Here is a 20,424-nt window from a genome sequence, read left to right on the forward strand (position 1 = left end):
GCCAGCCCCTCGACATAAATTCCTAACATAATTTCCACGATGGCGGACGTTGAGATGCAAGATGCCTCGTCCGGCGCTGCCGCCGAAAAGAAAACCAGCAAGACGGGCAAGCCAGACATGGAGGGCAAGAAGCGTTTCGAGGTCAAAAAGGTGGGCTCCTACACTCGTGAGCTTCTCTATCGCGAGCTGCGGCTAATGGCTTGAATGCAGTGGAATGCGGTGGCGCTCTGGGCTTGGGACATTGTCGTAGATAACTGTGCCATCTGCCGAAACCATATCATGGATCTCTGTACGTCACCAGCTTTGGAAGATCTACGTGCTACTATCTGACGCAAGGCAGGCATCGAGTGTCAAGCAAACCAAGGATCATCAACAACAGAGGAGTGCACTGTCGCATGGGGTATTTGCAATGTGAGTCTTGCGCGTCTCTTGAATCCCTCATCGAAGCTAACAGCACTCCGTCACCAGCATGCGTTCCACTTCCACTGCATCTCGAGATGGCTCAAAACCCGTCAAGTGTGCCCACTAGACAACCGGGATTGGGAGTTCCAAAAGTACGGTCGGTAAAGGAGCAGCGGGGAGGCGTTGGTTTTTGCGGCTATAACTACTGTTTACAATGGTGGCTTTTGCCCGATACTAGCTGTCGACGAAACCTTTTCCGAGATGAGGTCCAGGCTTGCGGGATACCAGCGTGTACTCCGTATCGGTAGGATATTATCGCCTAGAGCTGTAATGACACGCGGACATGATCCTCGATGGTATACTACTACATTTAAGTCATCTTGTATGGATTATTGTAGTTTGACACCATCAACAACAATTCCTGGCACGTTAACCCCTTTTACCCCACCTACTGGATCAAGCCATTTCTCAGGATTGCGGTTGTAGAAAGGATACGGAGGGACGACGATCAATAGGGTGATGAGGGTTCCAGCAAGCCCCAGCCATAGAGTCAGGTGGATGTCCTGCTGAATGTAGCCGACAATGAAGGCAATTGCCTGGAATAAATCGTTAAATCGGAACAAGGAACAGAAAACACCGCAAGTCACATACGCCAAAGACGGTCAAAAGCGCGGTCGAGAGCGTGTTGGCAAGGCGCTGGCCATGAAAGTCCTGAAATCAAGAGTCAGCCGAGCAGTTCCAATCGCGTTTTGATACCTACAATTGGGCCTTCCAAAGCGGCCTGAATGGGAGCGAGAAGGTCATCCATTAGGACCACTATCAACCACCTGGCATGGAGTCTGCGATGTCCTTTGGGGTCGGTTGCTTGGACAGTTGACGATGATACGGGGCGTGTTGACGGCACGCTATACCAAAACAATCCTAGTCTGAGACAGGTTTGCCATTGATTGGCCGCTGCTTTCAACTTCTTCCAGAGCTCCAACATCTACAATCTGAAGACATCAATGAACGCATTCAATTAAAGAGTCGGAGGCTCGGATTTTATTGCTTCGCTCCGACCATGATGCAGATGACTATTTCTGACGTCGTTGCAGAACCGACTGGCAAACGATTTTTTATCGATTATGAACAGGAATTCTTTGACTTGCGCAAGACCTGACATGGGACAAATGTCGATACGTTTCAACAAGGATTCCTTGTTCCTTGCCAAACTACAATGCTTTCGTTGGCGTCATGGCCACAATTGTCTTTGTGGCAGGCTTTATCTTCTCCGTTCTCAAGTACAGCGGTGGCCTCAAGTTCTTTATTGGAAACTTCATCTGATACAGAAATAATCAATTGCAGTCACACCTGATAAAGACATCATGGCTTTGTTGTTTGATTTCTCAGACACGAGGAGAGTGCCTGGCTAGATCCATATATATGATATGACGTTTTCATCTACCGTTGTAGAACTTGAAGAATCCCTCAGGCATTACCCATGGCGCGGCGCTTGTGCGACAGCGAAAGGAATGGTTTGACAGAGTACGTTCAGGCGCCCTTTAGACAGCAAGTATCAGGCAGATTTAGGTCGTCCTAATGGAATACTAACTTCCTGACAGCTCGAAAGACCAGCAGCAACGACAGGAGTGTGGCCTGGATTACCGTATGGCACTATCCTCGTCTCTCCCGACCGCGACCGATAGCCAAAGTTCTGCAGGACAGCAATTATCGGATGAGGAAAACGAAGTATTCAGAACTCCGCCATGCTCATCACCCTCAGAACCTGAGTATAGCCCTGCGGCGCAGCAGTTGCAATGGGAACTAAAGGCCGCATTAGAATGGCCACCGCCACTGTCGCCAGTCTCCGAGTATAGTCCCGCGGCTCACCAGCTGCAATGGGAGCTCCAGCAGGTGCTCGAGAGTCTACCGGCCCCATCTCCTCCACGGATTCCCCGCCGTAGTCCTGCGTCACAACAAGTTTCTCCAGAGACCAATCCGGCACAGTCGAGTCTGCCGCCTGTGCCTCCCCCCGTGCCTCCAGAGATCTCGACAGAACAGCTTCAATGGCGGGAAGCCCGACGTGCACAGTTAGGCGAGGTGCCTCTACTGCGACCGACTGTCTTCAACGGTAACCCTTCAGCACCACAGCTGCCACAGAAGACTCTTCCAATTCCAACACAAAGTACGGAACAGCAGCAATTGCGAAAGACCAAAAAGGCACGGTTGGGTACGCCACCCTTGTTGGCCCCAAGTGTTTTCAGCGATGATCCCGCGGCAAGGCAGCTATTGCAGGAATATAGTCAAGCACAAAACTCACCACCATCACCCAAGTCTCGTCCGGGAGTTCGTAGTCCTATTCCTACGGCAAGGCACCATTTGCGGAAGCCTCATCGAGTACGCAATGCTTTGTCACCACCATCAGCTCTGATCAACTCCCATAACCAGGAATCCGATGACAGTACGTTCATAAATGTCGCCTCAATCTTTGCCGATGTTGGCCATTCCACGAATGACCTCGCTGGTCCACCGCTATTCCAGGGTCAGTCCCGGATCCGCGCTCTGCTCGAGAGTTCATCATCATTATCTTCGAGACCTTGTGTGCATCCAGTCACTCAGGTCCAAGGTGACGGCAAATCTTCGGCATCTCAAAGCTTGCACACTATCAATCCTGCGTTACCAACGGAGAGGGCGTTAAGTGGTGGCTCAGTTTCAGAGAAGCCTACTCAACAAACAGCCCCGTCCAGAACATCTGACCAGCCGGAGGCGCCAAATGCCGCAAATGCCGTGTCGACTCAAACTGCGCAGGCAGAAAGTACTGCCAGAGAATCACTTCCCAGTTTCAAGAGAGAGCGGCCATCTCGGTCACACTCAGAAATGCCCGAGACACAACCCTCAACCCGTCTGCAACTACCATCAAACGCGGACACCCGCAACAGTTCGTGCCCGCCGCCCGATATTCGGGCTTCCAGTTCCCACAGTAACCGGCCCTCCTCAGGTAACAGACATGCCGACGCCAGACTCTTCGTCCCATCGACGCCACTGGTCAAGCAAGAAGAGTATGATCCTCTGTATGACGACGATCCGAACGTGATAACACGGCGGCTGCCACTGCGGAACGAAGGTCCATCACAAACTCGACCACATATTAACGACAATGGCCAAAACATTGTACCATCTCCGCTGCCGCCACGGGTAAAGGATCCTTCGCAGATTCAGCAGAATAATACAAATCACAGAAATGTCCTTCATAACAAGGACTCTATTGGGACCAGACAACCCGCTCTGTCGACGCTACCCATCAAGCAAGAGTATGATCCGCTGTACGAGGACGACGATCCAAACGTGGTACCACAGCAGTTTCCGCCACTGCAACCGCAGGTTGAAGATATGTTACAGGGCCAACAAAATAATGCTCGCAGCGCCCAGAATGTGGCACTACCGGGCCGGCAAGCACGAGGCCAGCCGCCCCCGCTGGCTCGGCAGCAATGTACGCGGGATGAAGATTTAAATCTGGCTCGGCAGAATGATACCAACGATAGCCAGAACGTGGCGCCACCAGAGCCACTACCGCAGCCACCACAGTCACCGGCTCGGGATCAACAAACCAGCACAGGCCAACGACGAAGCCGACGTCTGAAAGGTCAGCCACCAGAGAGCGGGCTGCTACCACCGTCGCCGAAGAAGAGGCGCCGACAATGAGGCGTCCCTACATATAACACTACTAGAGTAGCATCTTGCTGCTACATGTAATCTTGGGCTGCTGTTACTCTGTGAGATAAGCTGTCGGCAGAATTTCAGAGACTTACTGTCAGTCGATTCATTTAACAGTGAATAATCGAGCCCTTTTTCCATTCATTCGCGCGGACTTTCGGAGAGTATACCTACATTGATTCCACGTGACGCCTTCAAGCCCTAATATATATAGGGCTGTATGAGTCATATCGCATGTTTCAGGGGTTCAATTTCGATTCATTCAAATAGATTAAACCCGTTACTAGAATGGACGAAGATATGAGAGGCACCTCGTGCTGTTGTTGGCAATGCAAGGCCGGTTCTCACACATTCTTCTGTTACTTTTTTTTTTTTTTTTCCTTTTGTTTCCCGGATTTCTTTGACTCGTTTGAGTTCGCTGAGTTGCCTGTTGTTGCTGACTGCCAAGATGGGCAGTAGCAGCTTTTTGCCCAACTTCTTCTCTTCTAGCTGAACAGACCCTTAATTAACCAGCCCCTTAAAGCGATGACGTACACTCTCTGGCCTACACATGATCCTAATTACATAGAGAGCTGCTTAAGAAACTTTATTCAAATTGTCCCATTTATGCGTCTGATGAAGTGCAAGATCAGAAAAATTGGCTACATCGTCCCAATTCATCTTTTATTATTGAAAACCCCAGATGTTTTCCCGATTCCTACTGCCACCACCCGCCGGGCTTCTCTGTGATTAATTTTGCGGAGGCAGGAGCATATATTGAAGATCCGAAATCCTGTAGCTTACTTCGTCTAGGCTCTGGAATTCGACGGCTACTAAACTAGCTTGATTTAGGGACTGTGATTGACTACGCCAGTCGACGGCGGTATTAACCGACTTGCGCTAGTGATAGTTACCAATGGATCATTTTGAATATCGTGTTCCAGACCGGACCGGCCCAGTGCCCTGTAGCTTGCGCAGTAATGAAGGTAATGATAGATGGACGAACTTGGTAGTTGGTGCACGCTGGATGAGCCGTTGCGAATGTGGCAGAACCCTGTTGCGAACAACCTATGCTAAGCTCAATTGCACACGCATAGTATAGCCTTGCAGTCGAGCCAATATCATGTTCATTTAAATCGTGACTGATCTGCGGAGGGTCATTTCCATTACACGGGGAACGCCCGTGCCTCTCGCACTGCAATTCTGAACGAGGAGAAACATGTATGTAGGGAGCCATTATTATCACACCGATTCCCGCTATCGAGTTCGAGCAACGAAACATGAAACACAAAGCAGGAACCCCCTGTAGTCTGTAGAAGGATCGATTAAAAAGAACACACATTGTGGGGTTGGACTGCTGCTCGGGAAAGCGGTCCAGATCAATGGATATCCGCATGGTTTCGTTCTGGAAAATCAACACTTACAGGTCAATTGAAGACTGGGGCTGAACTCGTCGAACCGAGAATCGAGCCCTTCCCGGTCTCTGTAGGTATCCAAGCTTCCAGCTTGAAGACCAACAAGTTTTTTTCCAGGGTTCTCAGGGGTGGGCGTCGATGAGAGATGACTAGCTCCCTATGGATGTCTTTTGATCATAGAAAAATGATGCTGTTAGGCCGAGGCCGTTCAGGCGCCGTACTAACGATGGCAGGATTCGTGGGAAAATCACGTTAACCTATGAGCGGCAGACGAATTCATGCCTCGCCAGACCCTGACCAACTGCAGATAATCCACGCTTATTGGAGCCTAAAGCCTTAGTACTAACTTCACCCCGGAGTATCTGTCAATCCCTTTTCACGGGTATTCTCGTCTCGGAGCCGCTATATTCTCGAAGCGGTAAACGGTGAAATGAAGCGTGGTTAGCAATTTGTGCGGAATCCTGCGGTTGGATACCGGGAAAAGGGACGAGCCACGACCCTTGTCCGGTCTGAGCCTTCACAGTGGTCAGATCCTGCAGCCGGCAGGTACAATTCGCCCGAAAGGACGAAAGGAATATTGTGGGCTGGACAAAGACATGGGTTGGTGCAGGGTTGCTTGAATTATCCAGCAAATCAGTGGCTGGCCCTGATAGATGGTGTGTTTTAATTAACCCATTACAGCTTTCCCAGCTTATAGCCGTCCAGGGACCAGGAACCAACTCAACCAAGCAATTGAGGGTAAGTACACGGCAAAACCCGCAGGACTAACAACGAACGATATATCGATAATGCATAGTGTGTTCAGAAGATGTTGGAACCCACTTCTGTAATTTTTCAATGATGCGAACATGGAGCCAATTTGCATGAGGAGTGAGCAACACAACGTCATCGAGGATACCGGTTCTCAAGTCAAATTCGTAGTTGAGTTTAGTCGATATCATCGGGGTGATTCATCGAAAGAGCACGGACATTCCTGAAGACGGATAAACAACCCCATTCTTCTCGCGGTCATCCCGTCGGGCAAAGTATTTGGATCAATTCTGGGTCCATTGCTGAATGGACGCTACTCACCCCGCTCCAATAAATAGGGCCTACTAATAACGAGTTCAGTATCCGGCTCGAATCACTGCGATTGTGTACGGGGTAGAGAGCTGAATAATCGGGTCTACATTGGAAACAGACCTCTTCAATTTGACTCGAAACAGATTACCATGCGCGTTCTTTAGCATGCATGTACGGAGTACTCGTGCTTGATGAGGAAAGCTATCTAATTAGCATACCCCCGTGGACCTCGGAAAGGCCGCGTGCTGCCCTGTGCTGTGCATCTTTCTTGACCCTCTGGGGGCTGGAAGCAGGTTCTCTCATCCTTCCAACCCCATCCTCCGAAGGATCGCTTAACAGTCACATTGCATATCTTCAATGTCAGTGTGTTTGTGGCAGTGCAGCAACCAGTTTCCGGTCAACAGTGTTCGCAAGTTCCTTGTTATGCATCCAAGTCTGCAGGAATTGGATCTCTCCGAATTCCTTGCGAGCGCAAGGATTAGACACGTGCCTTTTTGGGAATGGGTGAGATTCAGGAGCCGATACCTAATGACTCCAAATCCGCAGAATCCCGATAGCCAAGCCCTAGGAAGAAACCTTGGCTAATAGGCTATCACCAACGCGGCACCTGTGTAGGCGCTGCATGCTCAGAATTTGCTTTGCGGCCATGCATACTGCACATGTTTCGTATGAGATTTGACTTTCACAGTGAGCAGAGACTTTGCATCAGCTTCGTTTCACATGGCTCGCATCTTGGCCGATCAGATGAGAACCGCCGAGTCTCCGCGTCATCGCGATCAATCCATGCCAAAGCAGGCATGGCCGAGTTTACTTCCCCACGAAATTTGCCTGTCTGCTCTGCTCCGCATACCGCAGGTTAGCTGGGCATTGATTGACGCCCGTGGGGAGTCTGCAGAAGTTAATCAATATGAATCGAATACGTCTACAAACACTCGGTGTATCGAGTGACCAAATACTGTAATTATTAATTCACGATCCAGAGATCCGGTAGACTGTGCTCGTCAGGCACGCCACAAGGCGGGCATGGCTTTGCCAAGCAGCCACCGGGAACGATGGCCGATGGCCGCTCGCAAATCAGATCGTCTGATCGGAGACGAACCGGGCTGTCATTGACTGGCAACAGCCGAAATGGGAAAACCGCAGAACAGGCGACAGGAAAAAGAAACGTCCAGTTTGAAAATGAGGACACTCCGAGTCCGGTTAGGAGGGTGGTCCCAGGAAAATCATGATCCTCGATCCCGACTCGCACTTTGTGCGTTTGTGGCATCGCGCGAAGCTTGATCGAGTTTTCGAGACTTCCCCAGGAAAATCTCGGAAACCCAATCTTGCACGGAAAGGAGGAAGATGCTGTACAGTAGTCCAACCTAGGTTCGAACACAGAAGAGATCGCGTTTCAAGGCTCGCTAGTCCGATGTTGGCACTTCTTTAAGCGAAGGTCGCCGATCTCCAGCTGCCGCTGCCGCTGCGCGCCTGGCGGGAGATGAACCAGGTCCGAGGTCGTCAAATTTTGCGTTCCAGGAACCGACTTTTCTTTCTTAGGCGGCCCAGCGCGGCCATTGGAACCTGCCTGCTGCTCTCTGGGTTGCCCAGGGGACTTTGAGCCGCTGATTGGCCGGTCATGTTTCTTTTTCGCTGTTGTTTGCCTCTTTGCCCTCTGCAAAACGAGGGTTTCTTTTTATCCGTCCCTGGATCGTGCGTTTCCGACAATAATCCATCCGCCTGTGCGGAGGAAGGGAAAAAACCTGCACTTTAAAGATCGGAGATTTGCCTGCAGTCTGAATTTGAACCAAACTTCTCAAACCGTTACGATTTCCACGAGAGGTGTGCACATGGGCGCTCTGTAGTTGACAACTTGTCCAGTTCCCAAGCCGATTCCCGATCCCCCCTCGGCTTCTCCATCGAGTCTACACTTTCATCCACCTTGCCGTTGGCTACCATTAGGCTGGATTCCTTGAGGCCACCGGTGCATCCTACTGGATTTGGGCAGGATCCGAGTAACTTTCGCCTAGGCCTCTTTGATGGAGTTTAATGGAGCTCAAGGCCCCACCACAAACGCCGACAGCCGTTGGGCCATCTTTTGATAGTAGCAGTCAGGAACGAGAGATCGCCCTGAGCCTGCCGACGACTTTTCGATCCTTGAGCCGTGGGGGGTGTGCGCCTTTGCGGCAGTCGCGCTTCCGTGGACCGAGGATGATCTTCATAGATACTGTACTCGTATACTGTACTCGTTGATACGAGGCTACGATACGTGCCGATAGGCACGTAGGCCCTTGGGGGACCCTACCCACTACGCTTTGACACTGGCGTCGTAGACGCGGCAGATGAGTCCCATGATGAGCGCCTGAGACGAGCTGTGTTGCTCACACAATTACGGCTGCGCTTTCTGATACGGAGTTACGGATATTCGTACTCGTAATCGATTTGCTCTTCGATTCCCTTGCGCAGAAAAAGAGAACAACAGAGCACAAAAAGCAATGTTCATTTATGTCAGATGAAAATTTGAGCCTGGTCAATTGTTGGAATCCAGAGGGGCAGCGAACGGCGAACCCCGTCCCTCCCGCACGTCTTCCCACGGTCAATGTAACTAGGGCTTGTCCTCCAACCTTCCGGGGAAAATGCCACCCCGGACGGGAAGGTCGCGACAAGGTAGCGTTGGCCAACTGAAGAGGAATGGGAACAGTATTTCCGTGTTGAGGGCCGGTTGCAGATCCATGCCCATCTAGCGCGTTCTTGCGTGCGCCTGGTGCCTTCTTAGCCCCGGTTACTGACGCTTACGCCTGTGGGGTTTTCTGGCCCTGGTCCATTCATTTCAGATTTCAGGCAATTTTCCAACGGCCTAAAGAAATCTCTCTAAACTCAATCAAAAAGAGGCCCGCTAACCCTAGTCACAGAAGCCCCCGAACTAATCCCGATCCATCAAAGAGCCCCCTCTCCCCCCAGAGTCTACTCTCCCTCTCCATCGCAATATTATCGCTTTTTCTCTCGTTCGTGTCCTTCCTTTGTCAATTTCCCTCTGGTCGCTCCTTTCATTGTTACTTTGGTCCCTCCCTCGTCTGTGTTTTTTTTCCAATTGATTTCCTGGATGCCAATTGCCTGTTCTACGCATGCCCTGTTGCTGCCCCGTCATTCTGGAAGAAGAAAAGTCGTCGTAAGATCATGAGATAATCGATCGCTGGCAATACGAACCACACCAATTGGGAGGCCTCGTTCGCGCAGAATCGCTTCTCGGGTTCATCATGTCGGCATATTGTCCACCGCGAGGCTTCGCGCATGCGGATGCGCAAGAAGCGACGCGCCCGCAGTCCTCGTCCACCAGCGTGCACTCAGAGCATTCATCCCATTCGCGCTCGCGCTCCAGCGCACAAGTCGGCACTCCGAAACGCCTTTCCGTCTTCACCGGCCGGTCGAGAAGCAATACTACCTCGTCCACGCGCACTCTCGAGGTGGCCCGGAATTCGCCATCGCCCAGCCCAACCACCCATGGTCCTGGCGCAGAGAGAGAAAAGACCAAAAGCATGCTCTTTCGGAGCAGCCGAATCCTGCGACGTCAGGGAAGCAAGTTCGCCATCGCTGCCACGCTCGAGGAGCACGTTGACGATGACAACAAATCCGCCAAGTCTGACCGCGTAGGGGCTCTCCATCGGGGAGTCAATAAATTGCGCCGCAATCAATCGGGTGAGTACATTTGCCTCGCAGCGTGTAGAAGAAGCGCATTTTTTTTGTGTCAAGCTGACATTCAATTTTCCAGTCGAGGATCTCAAGCGCAGTATCTCAGGACCCTATGACTTCCATCATATCACCCACACCAGTTCCAGCCAATTTCATGCGCTCGACAACGCGTCCAATGAGCGCCTCGTGGACGAGTTGTCGGCCATTCAGGCGTCGCAGATGCCTGAGCCTGAGCTCAAGGGTATCCGCGCGCAAGATCTCCCGTCGACGGCTCAGCGCTCGACGGAGGACATTCATTGTCAGTCACCTACCAGTCCCCCATTATCCCCCGTTTCTCCCCGATCCCCGAAAAGGATCGAGAACTTCTCGCGTCCAGTCCCACGTGCGCAGAAGGAATATGCAGCGTCCCCATCAATCGCTCCTCCTCGGACTTCCTCTGCTCAAGTTTTGTCCGACGAGATGCCACAGCTGACGTCGCAAGCCATTGACGAAATGCTCGGCCTCAATGTCCAGCCGAGCCTCCCCGATTATGATTACCCTGAGAGCCTTTCCCGTACGCCGATTGTTCCCGTTGACCTGAGCCGAATCATTTATCGGGATCCTCCTCCTGTGTTAAGCGAGGAGGAGGAGGAGGAGGATGCGATGCACACGTCGGCTGTGATCAATAGCTACCTGTCGGAGCTTGACGACGTTCCCGAAGAAGATGAAACAAATCTGGATGAGCCCACGAAGGAACCCAAGCCCGCATCGAATATTGAGCCGGAGCTGCAGAAACCGGCGCAGCAGGAGCCTGAGTCGCAAAACTCCGGGCTTCAAAGCACTCAGGAGCCGGTACCCGAATCGGAACCGGTTCCAAGCGCCGATGACCAACCCAAGAGCTCCTCTCCTCCGGCGGCGAAACCGATTGGGAACCAATCGACGGGAGTCCGCGAGTCCGCCGTCATCGGGCATTTCGCGGGTCCCGCAGGATCCGAGGATCTCATGTCTCCGACTCTGCCCACCTTCCAATTCACGGCCCAGTCGCCTGCAAGCAGCGACAGCACGGCGAAATCTCCCCGGAAGCGAAGCAGCGCGGGTGTCATGGCTGCCGAAGAATTCTCCAGCTCGTGGGAGGAAGTCATCGATTATTGCTACGAGCACGCTGCGGAGGCCGATTGCGATTTCGATTGGCAACGGGCTTCTCGAGACTTGTCTCGACTGTCCGTTGCCGATGTCCATCCAAGCCCATATTCTGAGATGGTCAGTCGTGTTTCCTGCCCCGTGACTCCGGAGCTGGACACGGGCTCTGCTGAAACGGCGTACACGAGGTCGCGCGAAGTCATCACGCCCGTGAGCGCCGAGAATAGCAAGCCCGAGCTTTTCCCCATGAGTGTCGCGGACAAGGGCGATTACTTCAACAAGCCTCTGCCGCACATTTATGCGGCAGGGGAGGGCGACGACATCGGGGCTGACCCCATGTATGAAGAGTTCCTTTCTGGCGGTGAAGATCGCGTTCGAGTGTACTCGCAAGACCGAACGCCACAGGAGTGCTACTCGCCGCTCAGCAAGTGCAACTCCCAGGAGAGCATGATCTTGTCCCGGGCCGCGTCCATTGTCCGGAAACACCGTTCTTCGGCATCCACCACGAGCGTCCCAGAATTGATTCCGAGCACCCAGAGCAGTCGCGAAAACACCATTCGCGAGAGCATCGGCTCTCTGGAGCCGCCTGCCAGCCCTGACGTCCATCGGACGACCTATGCGTCACCCCACCGCTCCGGCAGAGCGACCGCCGAGTTTACCGCCGTGATGAATCTTCGGTCAGCTCACAGCAACGGCAGCCTTCACGACATCATGGCTCGCCATGGTGGTCATGATCGGTCCCAGTCGGCGTCCGCCGTTGAGCAGGATCACGTTTATCCCATCATGAAAAACCATGGACCGACGTTTGCGGCTCGTATGCGGTCGCCCACCCAGACACAGAAAGCCAAGGGTCGGACGTCATACTCTCTGTTCCCGGCCACCGCGACCGGAGCACGTCCGTGAGTGGTTCTCGAGTCTGGCTACCGGAGTCGGCCGAACTAATCCCCCACCTTTTCTCCCACTTTGCTGTCATGTCCATTATATCCATTCCATTCTGTCTATGACCTTGATGACCATTTCTCATTCTTATCCATTCCTTGCATTATTTTTTTTTTTATGTGTCGGTGTGTCACATCACTTTCCATGCCTTGCATCTTTGCATATCATCGGATCCATTCGCTGGTTTAACTTTTTTCATTCGGATCATCATCATCACATCATCGGAGCAAAGTGGTTCATCTTGTTGCACTGGTTGGTTGGATTTGCTGTCTTGGTTTTTTTATTCGGGAGGACATAGAAAATCCGGAAATAGATGGCGCATTGACTGGATTTCTTTTTGACCGGTATATAGCAGCTGGTGGGATTTCATTCTTCATGGAGAACTTCTTTACTTTTATTTTCTTTCAGGGAGGTTTCTTGTGCAACAGATGAGGTGGAGGGCTCTGAATTGAACATTGATTCGATCCAATCACTGACTTACTGTCATCGTAATTTTGACTACGGAGTACTCGTGCAACTAGAGGGATTGTATCGAGTTGATAGGGCAGCCGGGCCCCCTAAGATCAGTTGACCGCCTGCGCTTTGAGTCGGTATCTCGTCATGTCCTGTCACGGAGTCGAGAAATATGACCGGCATGACGGTTACGTCCCGCTTTTTTTGAACTCTAGTGACCTCTGGAAACCCCATGTACAACATAGGAACTTGCTGTGGTGGGTGTGACTTACGGGCGGAGTACATTTAACGAATAGGTTATAGGAACTCATGAACAGCAACAACAATGCAATGAGTAGTTCGGTTAAGCTTTCTGGGCAAAAGACTGTAAGATCATAACCGAACTGGTGATAACCATCATCGAAGAATAGTTGCAAAAAAAGTTCCTAGATACTCCCTGTCCAGCCCAGCTTGGGATGGATTGAGTATAGTAGGCCAGATCCTCGTCACTACCATGAGCATTGGCCTCGGCACCTTTCTCCTGAAGCAGCTTCACTATTTTCTTGTGACCCCCAGCAGAAGCGGCCTGAAGAGCATTGCCATACCAGCCGCCTTGAGCGTGAACATCGGCACCTCTCTCCAGCAGCAACTTCACAATTTCCACATGCCCCTCAGCAGAAGCAGCTTGAAGAGCATTGCCATATTTCCCGCCTTGTGCATTGACATCGGCACCTCTCTCCAGCAGCAGCTTCACGATTTCCACATGGCCCCCAGCAAAAGCGGCCTGAAGAGCATTGTCGTACCAGCCGCCTTGTACGTTGACATCGGCACCTCTCTCCAGCAGCAACTCCACTACTTCCTTGTGACCCTCGGCAGAAGCGGCCTGAAGAGCATTGCCATATTTGCCGCCTTGCACAGTTACATCAACCTCTCTTTCCGACAGAGGTTCTGCGATGTGCTAGAGACCTGCCATGGCTGCGTAATGCAATGGAGAGGTTATCGCGCCGGATTACTCCTAGGACCAAAGTAAAATTACAGGCTCCCATACCAAAAATTACATTTTGGCGGCATGGCTGCCTTGGCTCCCGTACATAGGGCTGGGTAGAGGACTATTCAGCATAGTCACTCAACAGCCTTTGGCCATTGGACATGCGGTGCTGCGACAGCGCAGTCACCAACCAGGTGCCCGCTCGTTCCGCAGATGAATTTGCAGTTGTGCACGTTGCTACATCGCAGAAATGCCGTGGCCAGAGCTGAGCGTAAGTAGTACGTATCCTCCGCAGGCAATATGACCAATTCTCGGACTGGAAAACTGATGGAAGGTTGACTAAGAGTGGTGGCCCGGGAAACTCGAAAAAGATCTGAGCCCATGGCGCAGTCGAGCAGAGCACGAGTACGGAGTACAGTCGTAACACTGGAAACGCGTGCTTTTCGCGCTTATGCCCTGAAACGGTGGATTTTTCTGTGGGTCGGCTTTGGCTTTTGGCGGGTGGGGCATCTATTACGTACTCGTAAAGTCGGAGGGAATTGATTGATTTACTAGGTAGTTCAAATAGGTTACTGCATGCTGTACAGAGTAGGGGTTCATGAATCTCGGCGGAATAGTATCTTCGAAGAGCCGCCACGATGCGCTGTTCAGACACAAGAATCTGAATTGGACAGTTAAGAAGAGGACTATGGCGTTCTGAGGTCGGCTGATAGCTTACATAGGCGGCAAAGGCTTGGACTTGTGTAGGCATCCCTTGCATAGGTAAGGTAGGTAAATCGAACAAAGGAACCAGTGTTCAATCAGGTAGGCCAAGGTTCGTTATCAATCGATCAGCTTTGTCCACATCAAACACATCTAGAGACAATAGCCGATGGGGCAACCTCGTGAGGTTGGGAGGGTGGGCTGGTCTTTCCAACCCTAAATGCCCGGTTGCACCTAACGGTGACATGGTGAGTTACTTGTCAGGGCAAACTTGTGAAGAATCCAAGCGGACGTCTTCGGCTCTTTTACTCCTGCGACGAATGCTTTTTTGTGCTGTCATTCCCATCAATGAATTCGTTGAGTGCTGCCGAGTCTGATTATTTTGCATTTAGAGGTCAATTGCGTGACTAGAAGTTGATTTGGTTGAGATGTACAGCTGCATCACCTGTGCATTGTAGCTGGTTTGAAGAGCGGAGGTTCGAAATCATGGAGCCGACCTTTTTTTCCCTGCTCGCGAGGTTTGTCCACACTGCATAGTACGGCGTGCTGAAACAACGACAACTTCGTCTCGTGTTCTCAAAAAGGACTTTACACCGCCAGTACGCGTCATCCAGAGCTAGAACATGCGCTCGACGCTCCGTATCCAACACTCATTCTCTACAGCAGATCATGCTCCATTTCTCAGACGCATCTCGTCTCGCTGTGGCGCTTTCGCCCCGCCTGTGGAGGAATTGCTCCAGCAGCTGGTTCTAGACCGCAGATTGAGTGTGATCAATTGACTAGCATGATTCTGTAGATTGTAGCAAACAATCATCACTCTCTCAGTTGGCGTAATTCTCTTGAATGAAGTCGAGAGAAGGTTGCCTGTCAGGCGATTTCAGAATCAAGCTATGACGTAACGGGAACCCTAGGCTAAGTGGGGTGTGCACCAAACAAATGTGACCTGAGACACTAAGAGAAGGTTTGCCACGGGCGGTTCTAGCCACGAACGGAATTGAGACAGAATCGTCGGTAACAGGATTGGACCGCCATTGATCTCGTTCTGTTCAGGCTCGTTGTCATCATGTCCGCGCCCGAAGGTCGTTCCTGGTTTCCTACCACGCGTCTGTCTCCCGCGTCCGCGTGGAACCACCCGGACCGGGAACCAGCGGACGCCGAGCAGGGTTTCAATGGCAACGAGCTGCAAAGGTTGGTGTTTGGTTTCATTCCACAGAATCTTAGCGGTTTTGTTGACAGGATACGTGGCAGAACGCACTCCCTGTCGCTACGCTTGCGCCAGGCGGGCGGCGTGAATAGCCTCGACAACTTTGCTCGTTCCTGGCAGCGAGCGGCGGCTTTCCCGGAATTGATCTCCCGGCGGTCGTCGTTCGGATATGATGGGTATGATGATGTCGATGTCGGCGCAGATCGGCAGCCTCTGCTGCAAGCGCGCCGGTCTTCCGACACGAATGTTCTGTCAGATAACAATCATTCGAGTTCTTCAAGCAACGTCGGAGACGCACTGAGGCGAGAAAGTAGTCGTGATGCATCAAACAATGGGGATCAGAATGTTTTGGGAACTTCGTATGGCACCATCGCATCACGCGTCAGTGAGATCTCGCGGCAGAACATTCGGCGGTATAGTTCCGAGCAACGGCGACGCGCCTCAGGCACTGACGACGACAACGAAGACGAAACCCGGGACGCGCTGCTGATCAAGCAGGTGCGGAACCAGGACGGGACCACCGAAAACGTCGTCGTGGGCCGGAGCACTGTGCCCCAGACGGTCTTCAACTCAGTCAACGTCCTGATCGGTGTCGGCCTGTTGAGTCTGCCGCTGGGACTGAGGTACTCCGGGTGGCTGGTCGGGCTGTTGTTCCTTATCTACTCGGCCGTCTCCACGGCTTACACGGCAAAGGTGCTCGCCAAGTGCCTCGATGTGGATCGCAACCTGGTCACGTATGCCGACCTAGCGTACATCAGTTTCGGCCATCGCGCGCGGGTGGTGATAAGCGTGCTGTTTTGTCTGGAGCTGCTCGGAGCTTGCGTCGCTCTCGTCGTGTTGTTTGCAGATAGTCTAGACGCGCTCATTCCGGGATTTCTCTCGGTGACGCAATGGAAGGTCATTTGCGGGCTGATTCTGACGCCGCTGACATTTGTGCCGCTGAGGCTGCTGAGCGTGACCAGCGTCTTGGGGATTTTATCTTGCACGGCCAGTAAGAAGCCCGTCCTTTTGCTAACTTTTGTCAAGCGCTAAGTTCACAATAGTTGTCATGTTTGTCATTGTCGACGGACTGATCAAACCTGATGCGCCGGGATCTCTTCGCGAGCCCTCAGGGACATCTATTCTACCAAGTAACTGGGCCACTGTTCCGCTGAGCTTCGGTCTCATCATGTGTAAGTTGGCATAATGCTATTGTAAAATGTGATCTGACAAAACAGCACCCTGGGGTGGACATGGCGTTTTTCCAAATATCTATCGAGATATGAGGCATCCCGAAAAGTACGGGCAAAGTTTGTGGTGGACGTATATCGTTACTGTAGGTTCACTACTTTCACTATTATCACACTGGCACTAATCGAACAGTTTTCGCTGGATTTCACCATGGCGGTGGTGGGATGGCTGATGTTTGGCGACAACGTCCGCGATGAGGTGACGTCCAATATATTTCTCAGTAATGACTATCCTGAAGCAATATCTATTGCAATGATTACTCTCATTGCAGTGATACCCATCACCAAGGTCCCGTTGAGGTAAGAATCACGAGAAAAAGAACCCATTGACATCTCTAACGGGTTGAAGTTCTCGACCACTCGTGGCTACCGCTGAAGTCCTCTTCGGCCTGGATGGAAGAAATTCCAACAAAGATGGCTCATCCGGCAAGACTTGGACCAAGGTGGCCCGGCAGTTGACCCGGGTCCTGGTTGTGGCAACCATAGTCTTCATCTCAATCATATTCCCCGAGTTCGACCGGATCATGGCACTGATGGGTTCCGCGCTGTGCTTTACCATTTGTATCATCCTGCCGATCGCATTCTACCTGAAGATCTTCGGCAGAGAGATCCCCTTAGGTGAGAGAGTTCTCGACTGGGTGCTTTTGATCCTGTCCTCGATCATGGCCATCGTAGGGACGGTCTGGGCGTTTCTACCGACAGAAAGTCTAGTAAAAGTGTCGATAAATACATGACGAAATAAAACTGTCATGTATCATGTGTCATCATGCGTCGAATGGAGGACGATTGAAAAGTTATTTCGGGATTTTCCGGGGTTTATTTCCTCCTTTCGAAACACTCTGCCGGGCCCTCGGACTTGGTTATCGTAGAACCATAGTTGATAAATCAGTTTCCGGGTAATTTTCTCTTCGCGTAGTCTGAATCCGAGACACTCCATGATCTCCAAGAGCCTTTCACGAGTGAGATACCGCGAATTGGTGACACACGCGGCCGGCAAGACGAGAAACAGACACGACGAGAACCCTCCCTCGATTCCTTGCGGCAAACCGGCCGACGTCAAAAACAACCGACATCGCTTCAGCATTTCCCCTCTTCCGACAGGCGTTGGCACAAAATTGAGCACCAAGGACAGACTAATCACATGGAACCGTTCCTCGTCCCCCGCGGGAAGCGGCCGCTGCATAAAGTCCTGCTGCTGAATCCCCGGCTCGCATGCATGCAGGTCGATCCGCGTGACCTCCAGCTGCGACGCTTTCGAGCAGGCGTTTTGGGTACTAAGCGCACCAATCTCAAGAACCCTCAACTTGGGCGCGGAGGAAGTTATCTGCTTCAAAACCGGCCGTAACCATTCGAGCAACACTATGCTTGAATCACCGCCACGTTCCCGTGATTGTCCTGTCCGACTGGCAAGTTGGTAACTTTCCAGTCCGCCCCTGGCGGCGATTTCAGCATCAATGGCCGCGACGCGCTCTGCATCGCCGGCAGCAGCGGCTTTTTCGCGGGCTTTGAGTAGCTGGTGATGGGAGCGGATGAGGTGTCGCGTTGCTTTGGCAGAGAGCGATGGGGCGGCCTGCTTTTTGGCCAGTGGTGGTCGGGTGTGTGAGAGGAGGAGAGGGCGCTTTTTCCGTTGCTTCTTGCTTGTCGTCATCTCCAAACTAAAGCTTTGATCAATGCTGTTCAACAGCTCTCTTCCTGTATGCGGTGTTGTAATTAAATTACAGTAATTACGAGACTCGATTTAACGCTAATTCGGATAAGGAAGGTATGTAGTTCTCTCACGTGATCCACACACACACTAGGCGGACTTTTCGCTTAGCGAGTCCAACTTCGTTAATTTGGGATTGGGATCTCGACACTGAGCAGTCCGCGACAATCACAAACGACAACGCCAGAGTTTTTCACAATGGCACCGAAGGCGGACAACAAGAAAGGTAAGATTTTCAGATGCGTTTTTCTTGCCATCGTACACGGAACTCTCGCACGCGTACGTCGGTGTGCAGCGGGGAAGGGCCGGGTGATCGATTGATCGAGTTGGTCGGAGTTTTTTTATTCGAGGAGGAACAGGAGCGGGTTGAATTGGACGACACGGATTCCTCGGATTGCTCTGTGTATTTCTACGAGGCGATTGAATTGGCCGGATTATACGACGTGTCGAGTTTTCGTTCCGTGGACACGGCTGCTATGAATGCAATTCAATTAGGATGGAAAAAAGCATGGGCTAACAAGCCTGGCAGTCACCAAGCCCTCAAAGCAGGCCAGCGCCGCGGCCAAGGCCGTCCTTAAGGGCGTCAATGTACGTGAAATTCGATTAAAATCACCAACCGATCTACGATGTTGACGGAGAATGTTTTTTTTTTGATTTAGACGCACAAAGTTCGCAAGATCCGCCGGTCGACAACGTTCCACCGCCCCAAGACTCTGCAGCTGTCGCGGTCGCCCAAGTACCCGCGCAAGTCGATCCCGCATGAGCCGCGCCTCGACGCTCACAAGGTGATCCTGTACCCGCTCAACACGGAGAGCGCGATGAAGAAGATTGAGGAGCACAACACGCTCGTCTTCATCGTTGACGTCAAGGCCAACAAGCGGCAGATCAAGGCGGCGCTGAAGAAGCTGTATGATGTGGACACCGTCAAGGTTAATACGTTGATTCGGTACGTACACTCGTTCTCGCGGGGAAAACGCTGTGGCTGACAATTGTTATATTAGGCCCGACGGGAAGAAGAAGGCTTACTGCCGGTTAACCCCGGATGTTGATGCGCTGGATATTGCGGCCACGAAGCTGGCGATTGTCTAAAATGGGTTTTTCTGGGTCAAGTCATGTCATGGTTTAGGCGGTTCAGTTTAGAAATGGAAGACTGCCTGTCGGCGTGCATGATGTATGAATTTCAGTAAAGCAATCATACTTTATTCAAAATTTCAAGTATAATACTACATAATCTATTCATACAGCTCTGAACAGAATCTCTCCCCGACTTCAATCCACCCAGGATTAACCCTAAAAAAAAAGTCCATCACGACTGCCCCCGCAGCGTCTCCAAATGCTTCAGAATCAAGAAATTCGCATCCATCCACCGCTCAACGCAGTTCTGAGCGCAACGCTCCTCGGTCGAGTCCAGGCGGTTCGACGTGATATTCCCGCTGGCGATGCATTTCTTCCAGCAGATTTCGGAGAGATTGTGGACGGCTAAAGAATATCAATTAGCGCGAATTCATGGACAAGAGGTGACTTAAGGAAGGGGGGGAAGGAATATGTACTTTGTTGCATGTTCATCTTTTGCGACTCATTGGCAAGTTTCTGGCTGAGGTCCTTGCGGTCGGCCTCGGTGAGCTTGGAGATGTCGATGTTGGGAGTGATGGTATCCATTTTGATTTCTTTTCTTGATAATTAATCTCTTGAGCACAGTAGAAGATTGATCCGAGGTATTTCGTTTGTTTGCTGTCGGTGTTAGGCCTTACTGGCAAAGCTGTGATGCTGAGCCGTGAGATTTTGACGGAGAAGGCGGTGGCAAGTGGCAGATCTGCTCTCTCTATCAACATCAACTTCTGATAATAAACTCCTTCTGGAGCCTTGAATATCAACACCTAACATCT

At 51.7% G+C, this 20,424-nt stretch overlaps 10 protein-coding genes across 10 annotated transcripts; 5 read left to right on the forward strand and 5 right to left on the reverse strand.

The window, feature by feature from the left end:
* Positions 1 to 39: 39 nt before the first annotated feature.
* VTN49DRAFT_1504 (uncharacterized protein) lies at positions 40 to 567 on the forward strand (the record flags this gene model as incomplete). Its single annotated transcript, XM_069409126.1, has 4 exons — positions 40 to 150; positions 211 to 289; positions 341 to 411; positions 469 to 567. The coding sequence occupies 4 exons, from the start codon at positions 40 to 42 to the stop codon at positions 565 to 567; spliced, it is 360 nt and encodes a 119-aa protein (XP_069270543.1).
* A 44-nt stretch (positions 568 to 611) lies between these two features.
* VTN49DRAFT_1505 (uncharacterized protein) lies at positions 612 to 1,210 on the reverse strand (the record flags this gene model as incomplete). The annotated part of the gene is made up of 4 exons (XM_069409127.1): positions 612 to 763; positions 851 to 998; positions 1,054 to 1,113; positions 1,163 to 1,210. 4 exons carry the CDS (start codon positions 1,208 to 1,210, stop codon positions 612 to 614), a joined length of 408 nt encoding a protein of 135 aa, XP_069270544.1.
* A 672-nt stretch (positions 1,211 to 1,882) lies between these two features.
* Positions 1,883 to 4,083, forward strand: VTN49DRAFT_1506 (uncharacterized protein; the record flags this gene model as incomplete). Its single annotated transcript, XM_069409128.1, has 2 exons — positions 1,883 to 1,926; positions 2,004 to 4,083. The coding sequence occupies 2 exons, from the start codon at positions 1,883 to 1,885 to the stop codon at positions 4,081 to 4,083; spliced, it is 2,124 nt and encodes a 707-aa protein (XP_069270545.1).
* Positions 4,084 to 9,787: 5,704 nt separating this feature from the next.
* On the forward strand, positions 9,788 to 12,242 carry VTN49DRAFT_1507 (uncharacterized protein; the record flags this gene model as incomplete). The annotated part of the gene is made up of 2 exons (XM_069409129.1): positions 9,788 to 10,226; positions 10,300 to 12,242. 2 exons carry the CDS (start codon positions 9,788 to 9,790, stop codon positions 12,240 to 12,242), a joined length of 2,382 nt encoding a protein of 793 aa, XP_069270546.1.
* Positions 12,243 to 12,408: 166 nt separating this feature from the next.
* VTN49DRAFT_1508 (uncharacterized protein) lies at positions 12,409 to 12,734 on the reverse strand (the record flags this gene model as incomplete). Its single annotated transcript, XM_069409130.1, has 2 exons — positions 12,409 to 12,548; positions 12,671 to 12,734. 2 exons carry the CDS (start codon positions 12,732 to 12,734, stop codon positions 12,409 to 12,411), a joined length of 204 nt encoding a protein of 67 aa, XP_069270547.1.
* Positions 12,735 to 13,074: 340 nt separating this feature from the next.
* VTN49DRAFT_1509 (uncharacterized protein) lies at positions 13,075 to 14,081 on the reverse strand (the record flags this gene model as incomplete). Its single annotated transcript, XM_069409131.1, has 2 exons — positions 13,075 to 13,668; positions 13,890 to 14,081. The coding sequence occupies 2 exons, from the start codon at positions 14,079 to 14,081 to the stop codon at positions 13,075 to 13,077; spliced, it is 786 nt and encodes a 261-aa protein (XP_069270548.1).
* Positions 14,082 to 15,463: 1,382 nt separating this feature from the next.
* Positions 15,464 to 17,567, forward strand: VTN49DRAFT_1510 (uncharacterized protein; the record flags this gene model as incomplete). Its single annotated transcript, XM_069409133.1, has 6 exons — positions 15,464 to 15,588; positions 15,649 to 16,595; positions 16,648 to 16,776; positions 16,822 to 16,919; positions 16,967 to 17,133; positions 17,183 to 17,567. The coding sequence occupies 6 exons, from the start codon at positions 15,464 to 15,466 to the stop codon at positions 17,565 to 17,567; spliced, it is 1,851 nt and encodes a 616-aa protein (XP_069270549.1).
* A 20-nt stretch (positions 17,568 to 17,587) lies between these two features.
* VTN49DRAFT_1511 (uncharacterized protein) lies at positions 17,588 to 18,481 on the reverse strand (the record flags this gene model as incomplete). Its single annotated transcript, XM_069409134.1, has 1 exon — positions 17,588 to 18,481. The coding sequence occupies one exon, from the start codon at positions 18,479 to 18,481 to the stop codon at positions 17,588 to 17,590; it is 894 nt and encodes a 297-aa protein (XP_069270550.1).
* A 255-nt stretch (positions 18,482 to 18,736) lies between these two features.
* Positions 18,737 to 19,627, forward strand: VTN49DRAFT_1512 (60S ribosomal protein uL23; the record flags this gene model as incomplete). The annotated part of the gene is made up of 4 exons (XM_069409135.1): positions 18,737 to 18,764; positions 19,068 to 19,126; positions 19,198 to 19,484; positions 19,540 to 19,627. The coding sequence occupies 4 exons, from the start codon at positions 18,737 to 18,739 to the stop codon at positions 19,625 to 19,627; spliced, it is 462 nt and encodes a 153-aa protein (XP_069270551.1).
* Positions 19,628 to 19,643: 16 nt separating this feature from the next.
* On the reverse strand, positions 19,644 to 20,197 carry VTN49DRAFT_1513 (uncharacterized protein; the record flags this gene model as incomplete). The annotated part of the gene is made up of 3 exons (XM_069409136.1): positions 19,644 to 19,692; positions 19,852 to 20,017; positions 20,089 to 20,197. 3 exons carry the CDS (start codon positions 20,195 to 20,197, stop codon positions 19,644 to 19,646), a joined length of 324 nt encoding a protein of 107 aa, XP_069270552.1.
* Between the last annotated feature and the right edge of the window lie 227 nt (positions 20,198 to 20,424).

This window comes from Thermomyces lanuginosus, assembly GCF_041956635.1.
Source record: "Thermomyces lanuginosus strain ATCC 200065 unplaced genomic scaffold VTN49scaffold_22, whole genome shotgun sequence".
Classification (NCBI taxonomy): Eukaryota; Fungi; Ascomycota; class Eurotiomycetes; order Eurotiales; family Trichocomaceae; genus Thermomyces; species Thermomyces lanuginosus.